The sequence below is a fragment of the Lampetra planeri genome, chromosome 34, assembly GCF_965212315.1.
Source record: "Lampetra planeri chromosome 34, kcLamPlan1.2.h2, whole genome shotgun sequence".
Lineage (NCBI taxonomy): Eukaryota > Metazoa > Chordata > Hyperoartia > Petromyzontiformes > Petromyzontidae > Lampetra > Lampetra planeri.
The window spans coordinates 9,391,214-9,404,256 of NC_136140.1; the positions used below are offsets into that span (position 1 = coordinate 9,391,214).

Below are 13,043 nucleotides of genomic sequence, written 5' to 3' on the forward strand. Positions count from 1 at the left end.
CATTTCCATTATGTACCCACGTTAAATGCCTTCGTGCCAACAATAGTCATCACACCCGATGCCAGAAAACGATCAGAAGTGACGTGTGATGTTACCGATATCAATCCCGGTTTTCGGATCGGCCCGAAATTTAATGTATCGACCTGATTTTTCGGATTAATCAGACATTCGTGAGCACGACTCTAATGTACTGTACATGTACAAATGCACAGCACTTGTGCCGCGTGTACACATCTACATGTCCAGTACATTAGAGACGTGTTCAAGCAAGCTCACTGGTCCAGAAAACACTGGACCAGTGTGCTTACTTGAACAGATGCTGCTGGATAATATTGTTCTGGAAAAACAATGGACAACGTTTAGTTTGAATGTGGAGATGCAGAATGAACATCAGACTTGTTACGTTCTTACCCGTAATAACACAACGCGTTTGTATTCATTATTACGAATACAGTAATTTTATCCTGCAGACTGGATGAGCGATTGGCTGTCGGGTGGCTATTGGGTTCAATCCAATGCGCTTGTTGAGGTGCAGTGGCAATTTGCAGGGTTATCGATAACCAGGACGCCCCGCCACTCGCGCATTAGCCTGGCCCTCGTTCAAGTTCTGAGTGTCTCTCAATTCCGTGAGCCTCGTCTCAAGCCCGTGGGCTGTGCAAGACACATCTATTCAGACGTGTCTTCCCATTAAAAATGTGAAATTTCAAATAGAAACTGTTTCTTTACTTATTATTTATTTTTATTTACTATCTTACCTTTTTCAATTTGATTTAAATCTTTCGTGACTGCAGGGATTCATATTCTTGGTTCTTTCGGTAAAGTCACGTAGAAGGGAAATAATACAATAATACAAATAAAAAATAAAATTCTCACTACTTTTCGATTGCAACACAAACAATCATCATCAGGTGTGAAAACCACAGCAAGAAAATTTGGGGGGGGGGAAAACGCCACTTTTTTCAAATTTTCTTGCTGTGGTTTTCACACCTGATGAGGATTGCTTGTGTTGCAATCGAAACGTCGTGACAATTTTATTGTTTTCTTTTTATTATTTTATTATTTCCCTTCTACGTGACTTTATCCAAAGAACCAAGAATACCTTACTTTTATTATGCTATTCGTTGGCCGCAATTGCACTTTGTTTTGCGCCCGGTTGTAATTTACTTTGCTCAGTCGGTGTTGGCCGCTGAGGTCGGGATGGATTTCTTAATTCCTGTTGCTGTATGCCCCCTGTACCCGACCCCGTTCCCTTGCAATGTGCACTGATGCCTACTTTATTGAGGGCGATACTGGCACTTATAATAAAGCATGATTGATTGCCGCGCTTACACGTGACGATCCCGTGGCCACGTGGGGTCAGAGTCGTGTAAAACTGTAGACCCTTGCGTGCGTTATACAACCCAGTGCTGTGTGTCCTGTCAATGAGTCAAGGCCTTTATTTCCCCACCGACGTGTGATTTTAAGTCAACCAGTTGTGGGTTGCACCCGGATGGCCAATTGTGGCTCGTGTGACCTGTCAGGTTTGCATGTCTTTGCAGGACACGTGCCTCAAGAGGTTGTTAGTGTTTTTTATTGCCGAAAGGGACAGCTGTGCAAAGTTGGTGCAGTGACAATTCATGGCTCTGTAGCTCTCCATTGTGCTTTTAGGTTCTACAGTACTGCGTGTTGTTCGGCACAATTAATTCGGTTCCTGGAGAAGCACCTGACACGTTGGAGAGAAATGTCCAATGGCATGCCGTACAACGTGGAGTAAAACCCTGATACAACGTGGAGTAAAACCCTGATACAACGTGGCGTAAAACCCTGATACAACGTGGAGTTAAGCCTAAGAACACAGCGAAGAGCAACGCTTCACAACCGTGATGACTTGCGCGGTAACATTCTGGCTTCCCCCCTACCGCCAACACTGTTATAGAGGCTGTAATAAAAGTGTATTTTCTTAGCTGGGGATTTGGTATTCAGAAAACTATAAATAGTTTGTTTTGCCTGGTGGCAGAGTGCAGATGGCAAGCCTTCCTGCTTCGAGGTATAGTGTTGTGTGGGAGTTTTTATTTTTTATAATCATGATTTATATATGGAGTGAAGTGGTGGCGGAGTGGTTAGCGCACTTCACTATAAACCTGGTGACCTGAGTTTGATGTTTGGCCACAGCTAACGTCATTAGCAAGTGATATCTGAACTGGTTCTGGTCCCCCCCCCACTTTACTAATCCACATTGACGAGCATGGTGGAGTGCGGTCAAACAAACTCCACGGTCTACTCAGCAGAGGAGGAAGCCTTAATGCACCAGTGAATTGACAAGGACTGTAAATTATAAAAAATAATATATATTTTATATTATTACACACAGTGAAGGGCGTGACCTTTGGAATGACCTTCAGTTGGTGATTGTAAACCACAATTGAACCCAGCAGTACATCAAAATGAATGGATTTAAACTTGAGCTGTCTCTGTTTCGGACACAACACTTACTCGCCTACAAGTTGAGCTTATGTATGCCCTGGGGCATATGAGATTGCCTTTTTACGTGGGTTCAGTCATCCATAAAAGGGACTTTTTTTAGGGCATGTAGGGTTTTAAAAACGAATATCTTAAATGTCTTAAATGTTTGTTGCAACCCTCACCACACCCCGACTGGGTCTGGTGTCAAATGTTTATTTTCGTCATAATCTCTATTGCAAGAGGGTTTTTTTTCAATCTGCTCTCTTGTCTGGTTAGATAAAAGGATTTCGAATTTGCTCTCGGCACTCGGTGTTGCACTCACACCAGTGTTGAGCGTAGCTTTGGCAGCCAAGTATTGTGTTCTGCTGAAGTTATTGCCTCCGACTAAAGCACTTAAATCTCAAAAGCTTAGCATGTTTGAGTGTGGACAGTGCCTGGATGGGTTACCACCATGCAGGTTGTTTTTTGACCTGTATGGCATCGGTAGGCCATCATCCAGCAATGGATCGTATGTGTGTTGTGCTAACAGTGCGACTGGGGCTTCGGGGGGCTGTTGCATTTCTCCGAGGTTGTTGACACGAACTGGCCATGGAAACCAACATCAAACGGAAATCTGTGGTCGCTTGAGTTAACTTCCACCTCCTTGCCCAGTGCCGCAGTAGTGTGCCCTTGACTGCATAGCGCACACATAACCATTTCTTCTGCGCTGGAACCACACTGATCTGGAGGGAACTGGGAGATATCGGAGTGCGCTGATGTATTAACATAGCAGAGCTCATACACACTTCGAAAAAAACCTGCTGCAATGTTATAATGACATGCAGCATTTGCAACTGTGTTGTTGTTTTATCTAAATGTTCTGTACAACTTTCCGGATTGAGTTATGAACGATGTTATTTGCAAAATAAATTGGCCATCATCGCTAACATCGGTGACAGTAAATATGTGAACCAGTCCTGGGCCCTTCCCTGTATCAGCCCACACTGACCTGCATAGTTAACTATAGTCAACCGGTAACATCTTGGGGAGACCTTCATCCAGAAGTGGCTTAAGAGGGTTATACATTATTATTATTGATGTAAGTGACTTTTCACAAAATGATCATAAAGCTTTTGGACCAAAAAGAAAGTCACTAAACTCCCTTCTCGAGCACCCGTTGATGCGCTAAATCTTTTCCCACACCCCACTGTCTCCACAATTGCAATTGAGTAAATTTCATGGCATTCACGTTCAAAATTACCTTGAGCTCAGATGAACGAATCTGAACATAGCCTTGTAAATAGAGCTGAGTTATCTGATTATTTAAGGAATCTCTTAACTCTAACAATTATCAGATCAATTACTCGACTAAATTGGATAACAGTAACAAAAACATCTCACCTTTTTTCCCATGTGTACCCCTGGACGGGAGGTGATGGGGGGAACTTGGTGACATCGGTGGTATCATCATTTGCTTCACTGCCGGACTTGGCTTGTAGGGGTTTTCCACCTTCGAGAGGCAGGGTGTGAGGGTGGCCACCATTTTAAAATCTGGACATCTTTGTAAAAGAGGTGCATAGCTCATCGGATGTGTGTATTTACCGACTAATTGTCCCAGCTCTACTGATATTTTATTATTCTTTCAGCCAAAATCCGTAAGTGACAAGAACAGCCCTTCATAACAGAAAAACTGTGCAAGCCAGAAAACGATGACTTTCAAAACAACTCGCTTGAAACATGTAAAAAGCACTCTGTGTGTTATGCAAAAAAAACATCATTATTGTCTGATATTGGTCATCCCAGACAGGAGGACCACAATGCAATTCTTCCAGAAATGTTGATTGTTTTTGCATCGCGCACAATTCAGCCACACACTGGAACATGACTGCCTCCTCTCACTTGTCTTTTCCACTGCACACTCCCAACAGACTCGCTCGCTGATGAGCGTGTTCGAGGAGGACGCCGTGATGTTTGCGGAGTTCGCCAACCGCCTCTCAGGCGCCATGCAGAGGGTCCACCAAGCACAGGTGCTGCCCGTTGTCCAGCATCAGCGTACACATCCCGCATCCGCATACGTTTGTAATATACTCGGGATTTCAGCGGTGCCGGCTCAGCACTGACCCCTGAGCAGCCCAGCCACCTCTCTCTCAACTCATTACAACGTGAATCAGGTTTAATCTTGGCTAACTGCCTGTATTTTAACCCAGCATCTTAGCAGTGTAATAGTAGTCTCAGCAGTATTATAATACTTGCACAGTGTGATGCATTTATCCTAAACTTGCCCAAATCCAGATCATCTGGAATGCACCCGATCTTGTCAGATCTTAAAAGCTAAGCAGCATTTAGTTATGATAGTGTTTGGATGGGTGACTACCATGCACAAACATGTCATAGGCTGTGGGGCAAAGTGGTTGACAGGAGAGACCATTGCAGCAAAATCCAAAGTTTTACTGTGTTGCTTTGCTCCCACATCTGTGCTCCCCGCCTTCACCAACCTGCACTGTCCAGTGTGGTGAAATATGGTCAAATAGCCCCCACAACTCACACAGGCTGTACAGATGCCCGCCACTTTACCCCACAGCCTATAACATATATAAATATATGTACATCGAGCTTAAGTCTTGACTTAAATATTTCGTGACTGCAGGAATTCATATTCTTTGGGTCTTTCGGTAAAGTCACGTAGATAGGTTGAAAGAAAATAACAAAAAATTACGACGTTTCCATCTCAACACAAGCGGTCGTCATCAGGAGGAAGGGGAAAAATATTCGAAACGTCGTAGTTTTTTATTATTATTTTCTTTCAACCTATCTACGTGACTTTACCGAAAGACCCAACAAATATACATCCAGCTTATTATCAGAGTTGGTCACACTTGACAGACGTACAAATCAAGTCCTGTCATTCCGAAAGGCTGCAGTTCCGCGCCCCGTGCACTCGCACCGCTGTGTGATTCTCTGCCGCATGTGTTGTCGTTGCAGAATGAGCTTTCTCTGGCGACACAAATGCTCTCGCAGCAGCTGCTTGGCTATGGCAAACAGGTGACGAATTTATTTTTTTACACAATGCATTGGTGCACATACATCTCGTCTTGCAGCCTTGTCAAATTTCAAGAAGTCATTTGCTTTCTCCATCTGATTTGTTGGTTCCCATCTTCTTTCACTGATGTGAGGTTTGGCTACCTTCCTGGTCCTCTTTCTCCACTCATTCCTGTCAATTCCTGTCAGGGGGGGGGGGGGGGCATCATCTCCACATCTACTCCACAGTCCTTCATATCCTGGTGCACCACTTGAAGATCCCTCTTTCTGTTCCTGCTTCTCAGTCTCCATGCTGGGGCTTCTATGCTCATTTCCTTTTAGATGTGGTTTCCTCTTTTCTTAGGACATGTCCTAGCCATCAGAATCGACTTTCTTTTGGCTTGTCCTCATCTCTTAATTGCTGACCCGATCAATTCTTGTGATCCGAGATCCACCTTATCATCTTCATTTCTATGGTGCACAACATCTGCTCATCCTTGATTTTTAGAGATGGTTAGATCCATTCGCTATCTTAATCCATTTCGTTTTCTTGTTTTTTGTTCACAGCGTTTCCCATTGGCTGGCGACGATGAGGTCATGACGTCGACCCTGCAGCAGTTTGCCAAGGTCATCGATGAGGTTGGTTGTTGCAATCTCAAGCTTTAGCATTGCAGCGCCTGCATTGCTGATGATCTATCATCGTTCCTACTTATTTTAATGCAGAGAAAACTTAAAGTGCATCTCATTTAGGTGGCTGGGTGGCTCAGAAGTTAGAGCACTGAGTTGACACTGCTAAGATCCGAGGTTTTAATGCAGAAAGTACGCCTGTGATGGAAACAAGGTTTTCAGTGTAACTAGTTGATGATTCCAGCCTGGTTACCAGTAGCTGCACTGTGCAAAAAAACACATTCTGAAATGTATTCGGCTCGATTCCATATCTGAAAATGTAAAAGTTTAGTTTGACTGTCACAATGCGATGAATATTAGCCTCGGCGGCAGAGCACATGATAAAGTGTTGCCTCCTCTCTTATCCAGAGGTCACTTGAATGGTCATATCTCCTTCCATGGCATGTTCCTGAACACTGATCTGCGAGCGTTCCGAATGAATTATTTGTATTTGATTACCACAATCGGGGTGTAACTGAGTGAAAAGACGTGTTCTTTTCACATGCATTTGTCATTTCTGAGTGTGCAGTTGAGTATTAAAAATGCTTTCACAACGTATACGCATCGGATCGCTTAATCTTGCCACCTCACCTTCCTCTTTTTCTCTCTCGCTCTTTCCTTCCGAACTTTTGATCATTGTTGCCCCACAGCTGAGCTCCCAGCATGCCGTGCTCACCACACAGATGGCCGACGCCATGATATTTCCCATGAAGCAGTTCAGGGACAAGAATCTTGCCGGTATGAAGTAACGATTTTGAATGAAAACACAAAGACAAAAATCACCTGTATAGCCTTAACAGACTGTTGGGGCAAGTGCTGTTACGAGCAACTATGAAGGCCGGCACGGCATACGAAGGGGTGGGTGGCCAGCACTACGCCCGGCCACCTTTATCTCGCACACATACATACAAGAATGTGCAATAAAAAAATGTGTATGACCTATAGAACAATCATGTCTTAATGCAACCTTTCTTTTGTGTTTGCGTCTTTTCTGTGTTGTGTGTACAGAACTCCTCAGCCTCAGGCAGATGATGCAGATTTCCACCAGTGGTAAATGTCACTATAGACAGAGAGACGTCCTGTGCATAAGGAGTTGAACATATAATATCCACACATATGTACGTATATGTACATTCAGCCGTTTTGTCCATCCACTGCTGGATCAGGGCCTTCCCATGCCATGGAAGTTACTTGACCATATTTCACATGCTGGTCAGTGCGTTTTCGTGGAGGTGGAGAGGATAGATGTGTAGGAGTATAGAAGTACAGTACAGCAATGGATTTTTTGCACTGTTCTTTGCTGCCCACCATTTAACTCCACAGCCTATAACACCTGCTATGCATGGCGGTCACCAATTCAAGCATAATTTATCTAGGCTCGAACCTGTTTAGCGTCTGAGTGCTGATGACATGTGCATTGTGGGTGGTTTAGTCAAAGCTATATAGATAAACAACCGCCATTCGCCACTAAGTGGCGGTGACGTCACCACGACGCTTGTGCCAGGCCATGTGCACCTTGAGGCCATGTGAAGTGTCGAACGCCCGCTGGCAGGAGGTCACGGGGCAGACTCAGGTGCCATAATATTTCAGTCGTGGTTTAGTGGTAATTTATTGAAGGTGGAAGGGTTACCAGCCCCTCGCACCCATCCAGAGCTACATAGATGTACACCCACACACTCGCACTGTACGCCTAGATTGACCTTAGTAACTAAACATCTTACCACGCACATTTACTCAGTGCACAAGAAAACCCTTGCAATTCAAGATGTTCATCGAAAATGTCTGCAGTCGTAAAAATAAATACAAAACATGATCAGCAATAGATTAAGTACAATGCCTAATCGATGACCAAGGCAGAGAACACGCCCGAGCCTAAGTGTGCCGTGGAGATGGAGCGATGAAATCAGCTTGTGCGCTGGTGCTCGGTGGATTGTGAGAGATGGTGATGCCATTGGGAGGCATGAATTCAGCAGTGGATTGATCATGCCTTTTCATGACGATGATGATGATAACGATCGTAATGCATTTTTTATTGTGTGCGTCCGTTATTCTGACTTTCAAATGTTGGCCCCGAACTTGATTTTCTCAGAGCACGAAACTGCAGTGACAAAGTACAGCCGCCTCTCCAAGCGGCGCGAGAGCGAGAAGGTGGGTGGCACAATGACAACCAAGGCACACGCACACGCTGATACGCACACACTGGTACAGACGCAGACACTGGTACACAAAAGACAAAGATCCCCCCTATAGCCTTAGCAGAGTGTTGGGGCAGGTGCTGTTTGCGAGCACTCATAAAGGCCAGCAGGGCACACGAGGAGGTGGGTGGCCAGAACGACACCCTTTGTCTCTCATTTGAGGCTGAGCCAACCTAGGGGATGCCCAGGACCGAATCAGATCAATTTCACTGGTTTTGGCCGTGAGCGGGAATTGAACTCGGGTAACCGGGTGTGATGCGCAGCACGCTCGCCACTTCACTACCACTCCACACACACACTGGTACACACACACACACTGGTACACACACACACACTGGTACACACACACACACACTGGTACACACACACACACTGGCACACACACACACACACTGGCACACACACACACACACTGGTACACACACACTGGTACACACACACACTGGTACACACACACACACTGGTACACACACACACTGGTACACACACACACACTGGTACACACACACACACACACTGGTACACACACACACTGGTACAACAACAACAACAACCGCCATTCGCCACTAAGTGGCGGTGACGTCACCACGACGCTTGTGCCAGGCCATGTGCACCCTGAGGCCACGTGAAGTGTCGAACGCCCGCTGGCAGGAGGTCACGGGGCAGACCCAGGTGCCACGGGTCGACTGACCGAGATGACCGAGATGACTGGCTGATGCACCACCTGTGCCCCCTACTGTGTCAACTTGCTGTGCTTTAGCCACCCGGCGCTCCGCTCGTTGTTGTGAGCGTCGCTCCTCCGCCCTCCGTTGTTGTTGGAGGGCGACTGCCTCCAACTGCCCAGTAGCGTCCTTCACGAGCCTCCTCCACTGAGGCCGATCTTGACACCGCTGGTACCAATCATCGGCAAGTCCACTCAGCTCCACGTCCTCCTGTACCACATCACTCCATCTCTTCTCTAGCCCGTGCCGCGCCCGTTTAGCCCCCTCGATCCGGCCGAACAAAAGCTGTACACACACTGGTACACACACACACACTGGTACACACACACACTGGTACACACACACACACTGGTACACACACACACACAGGCATACTCTGGTACACAATCACTCGCTCGCACACATGGGTGTGTTTCATTGTCGCGCACAGGCGAGGCACGACGCCGCCGAGGAGGTGTACGCCTTCCGACGCAAGCAGCACCAGACGAGCCTGCAATACTGCGCCACCCTCAACGCCATGCAGTACCGCAAGAAGGTTGTCACTCTGGAGCCCCTGCTCGGCTACCTGCAGGCACAGGTGTGCCGCCGCACTGCCACCGCCGTCGCCCACGTAAATCGTCGGTGCACAAGCTACCGCGGTCGCGACGTTCGGCTCTCTCCGTGGTCGATGTCGGTGTTTTTGTTGTAAAGGCATTGGTTATCTGTCAATGTGTCTGGTAGGAATGTAACAACTGCTTGTTTCATCGATTTACAAATTGATTTTACGTTCATAATATAATTACTGCACGTAATTAGCGATTATGTTCGATTAGTGTTGGCATCGGCTATAATCTATCCACGGCTGAGTGAAGGCTTCCCCAAGTCATGACAATCTCAGTCCTGCAAAGCAATAAATAGAAATATGAGCAAAAGCAAAAGTCGCTTACAACAAGATCATTGGTTTTTTACTCTTCTATCTGGCAACAAAACTGACACCTTTTTTACAAGGAGTCATGTTTGCATAGACCACAATACCTGCAGTCATAATGCAAACAAAAAACACAACTCTGATAATGTGCACTGTCCTTGAAGTTGATTGGTCCACACCCGAGACAGCTTTCCTTAGAGCCTAGTCTCACATGAGTTGGACCAGATAACACCAAAAGGCGCACAACTCAAAGACAATGCACCATCAGAGTATGAGAGCTCGGGGTAAGCATTTACACCATTGGAACCTCATTTGCCAAAAATTCTTACCCCGAGTTCTCATACTCTGATGGTGCATTGTCTTTGAGTTGTGCGCCTTTTGGCGTCATCTGGTCCAACCCATGTGAGACTAGGCTCTAAGGAAAGCTGTCTCAGGTGTGGACCAATCAACTTCAAGGACTGTGCACATTATCAGAGTTGTGTTTTTTTTTGCATTATGACTGCAGGTATTGTGGTCTATGCAAACATGACTCCTTGTAAAAAAGGTGTCAGTTTTGTTGCCAGATAGAAGGGTAAAAAACCAATTATGTTTTTACTGGCAAATGAGGTTCCAATGGTCGCTTACAACAAGTTTGCTAAGCAACATAAGTTATATGTCGGAGGAACAGAACTGGAAACACGAATACCTAGCATCGTACAAGATGCAAGAATCGAAAAAACCTTGATTCTTACACTCACGATTTGACATATGTGTTGTGAGCATAAGAATCGGTTTTAATCGATTAATTGAGGAATTAACATGAGATGTGTCAAGACAGCAGACTTAAGTGTCCCTCCATGAATATGTGAATTTCATCTTGTGACTTGGAACTATTTCCAACGACTGTAATGTTGAAAACGTTTGTGTATTAGCTCTGTCAGTCCGTCCATAACGAGGGTGGTGGGGTAGGGGCTAAAAACTTTCGTTAAGATGGTCCGGTTTGAACTAAACTGGCGTAAAACGTTCTGTTGCTATTAGGGACTTACTCATTTGAAATCCTGCCAAATTGTTCAAACGTTGTATCCAATACTTGGAGTAACAATCCAGAGCAAAACGGACTATTAGAAGATATGCAAATGCATATTATCTTTACAGCTTCCCAGCAGCTATAGTACTGCCAATTTAATAATTCTAAGGATACGTGCATGTTGGTAAGTGCGAAAATATAATCCGAAGTTAAGTGATTTTTCGACAATTTGTTATACACCAGGCATGTTGTAAGTACCACCTGTTTAACGGTGTTGTTTTTAATGTCGTTTGGCCGTGTTCAGTTTGGATTCTTCCGCATGGGGTCCGAGAGTCTCTCCCAGCAGCTGGAGGAATTCATCGGCAACATCTGCGCCAGCGTTCAGAGGTAGGGTTCTCAACAAAGCGTGTACTTACTTATACATGCAATTCCAGACCCTTGCAACATTCAGTACATTAGGTGTTTGTATTTGACTCGATACAGAATCGGAATATTTATTTATACTGGAGGAATCTGATGAGCTCTAAAGCTCTTTTTCACAGATGCCCAATAGGGGCTGGTCAAGGCGTTACAACAACAACCAATACAAAAACACGATAGGAGTGAAAAGTATAGGAAAGTTAAGCAAAGGAAAAAAATACGAATAAAACTAAGCAATTTTTACTTCACAAGTTAAGGCCCACTGAGCTATTAGCTTATTTTTCAGAAGCCACCTGGCCACAAATGACAGCTCAATGAAGTGGCTTAGCATGTGAAAATTTAAAGCAGCCAAATCTAAATGTGGAGGGTAAAACTGGAGGACCCAGAGAAAAAAATCCACGTGACCACGAGGAGAACATGCAAACTTCAAATACACAGGCATTAGTCTCTGGATCAAATCCCGTCCTCTAAACCAGGCAAGGAAGATAACATCACGCCACCCTGGCGCCCCTCATTACATGGCCTGTGAACAAATTAGAAATAGAATGTGCCTGATCTCATCAGATTTGAGAAGTTAAGCAGGTTTGAGCTTGGATATTTTTGTCCCAGTTCGACTATGAAGTAACCTCTCCTCTCCCACGCCTGCCCCCCCATCCCATGTCCCTCCTCCCCCCCACCTCTCACCCCCACCACGTGCTCGCCACATCCTCGGAGTCCAGCGTGCGCAAGGAGCTGGACACGGAGCAGGAGAGCTCGGACCTCAGGGTGAAGGAGCTGCTGGAGGCGTGCGAGCATCTGTACTCGCCCGAGCCCCCGCCCGGCGGCGCCATGCCAGACTGCACGCTCACACGCAAAGCCGGCTACCTTAACCTGCGGCAGTACGAGGCGCCCACGGCGTCCGCTCGACGCACTGGCACACGGCCCGCTTCCACTACACGGCGCTTGGCCGATAATAATGAAACAAAAACATGATTTTGATGCCGCATTGCCAGTGGCGCGCAAGCACGAATAACTAAAACTCAACACGTTAGTCAATGACACTTCCCTAAAGAGGAAAAACACGATATCGAATCTAATAGGCGACGTTCCAGGCAACTGCCCTTCTTCACAGCAGTGAGAGCTCTGCTATGAGAGATCTCTCACCTGCAAAGAAGGGCAATTGCCTTCAGGACAGTGTTGTTGACAAATCTGTTGAGTTTTTCTTTGACAATAATAACAAGTTAGGAAAAAATAATACATACGCATTGTTTCGTAGTGCTTTCCAACACAGGCTTGCCTTCGGAAGTCTTTAATTAGCAGTATTGAAGCCCAACTGGTAGCAGTCAAAGCAAAATAAATTTGCATATTTCCTGTGGTTTGTGTCTTCAAATTTTTGGGCAGCCCTTTGATCACCTTGGCCAGTCATCAACAGTCAGCTGCTAATGAGCAATACAATTGAATTAATATTGGGTCATGTATATCACAGTGTCGACCCCGCCCCCCCGTGTCCAACTGACAGAGCTATTGATGCTGGACACACGTTTGGGGTTGCGTCTTACTTTCCAGAAGGTCTTAACAACCCGTGGAATAACAGTGTTAAAGAAAGACTTTGCGTGTCAGCCACCTTGACCGAGTTGGCACCGTTGCTGTGTGTCCCCGTAAGTTTATATGTTATGTTGTGCGCGTCTGTGTGTGTGTTTGCCGTACCG

The 13,043-nt window shown here is 45.7% G+C and overlaps 1 protein-coding gene across 1 annotated transcript in view; it reads left to right on the forward strand.

Moving 5' to 3' along the window:
* APPL1 (adaptor protein, phosphotyrosine interacting with PH domain and leucine zipper 1) overlaps positions 1 to 13,043 on the forward strand; it is a 31,440-nt gene that overhangs the window by 2,501 nt on the left and 15,896 nt on the right. The window contains exons 2-10 of the mRNA XM_078610686.1: positions 4,350 to 4,448; positions 5,404 to 5,463; positions 6,007 to 6,078; positions 6,756 to 6,843; positions 7,114 to 7,155; positions 8,195 to 8,253; positions 9,453 to 9,599; positions 11,240 to 11,322; positions 12,075 to 12,233. Of these exons, the coding sequence (XP_078466812.1) occupies positions 4,350 to 4,448; positions 5,404 to 5,463; positions 6,007 to 6,078; positions 6,756 to 6,843; positions 7,114 to 7,155; positions 8,195 to 8,253; positions 9,453 to 9,599; positions 11,240 to 11,322; positions 12,075 to 12,233 (809 nt within the window). The remainder of the gene's footprint in view (positions 1 to 4,349; positions 4,449 to 5,403; positions 5,464 to 6,006; positions 6,079 to 6,755; positions 6,844 to 7,113; positions 7,156 to 8,194; positions 8,254 to 9,452; positions 9,600 to 11,239; positions 11,323 to 12,074; positions 12,234 to 13,043) is intronic.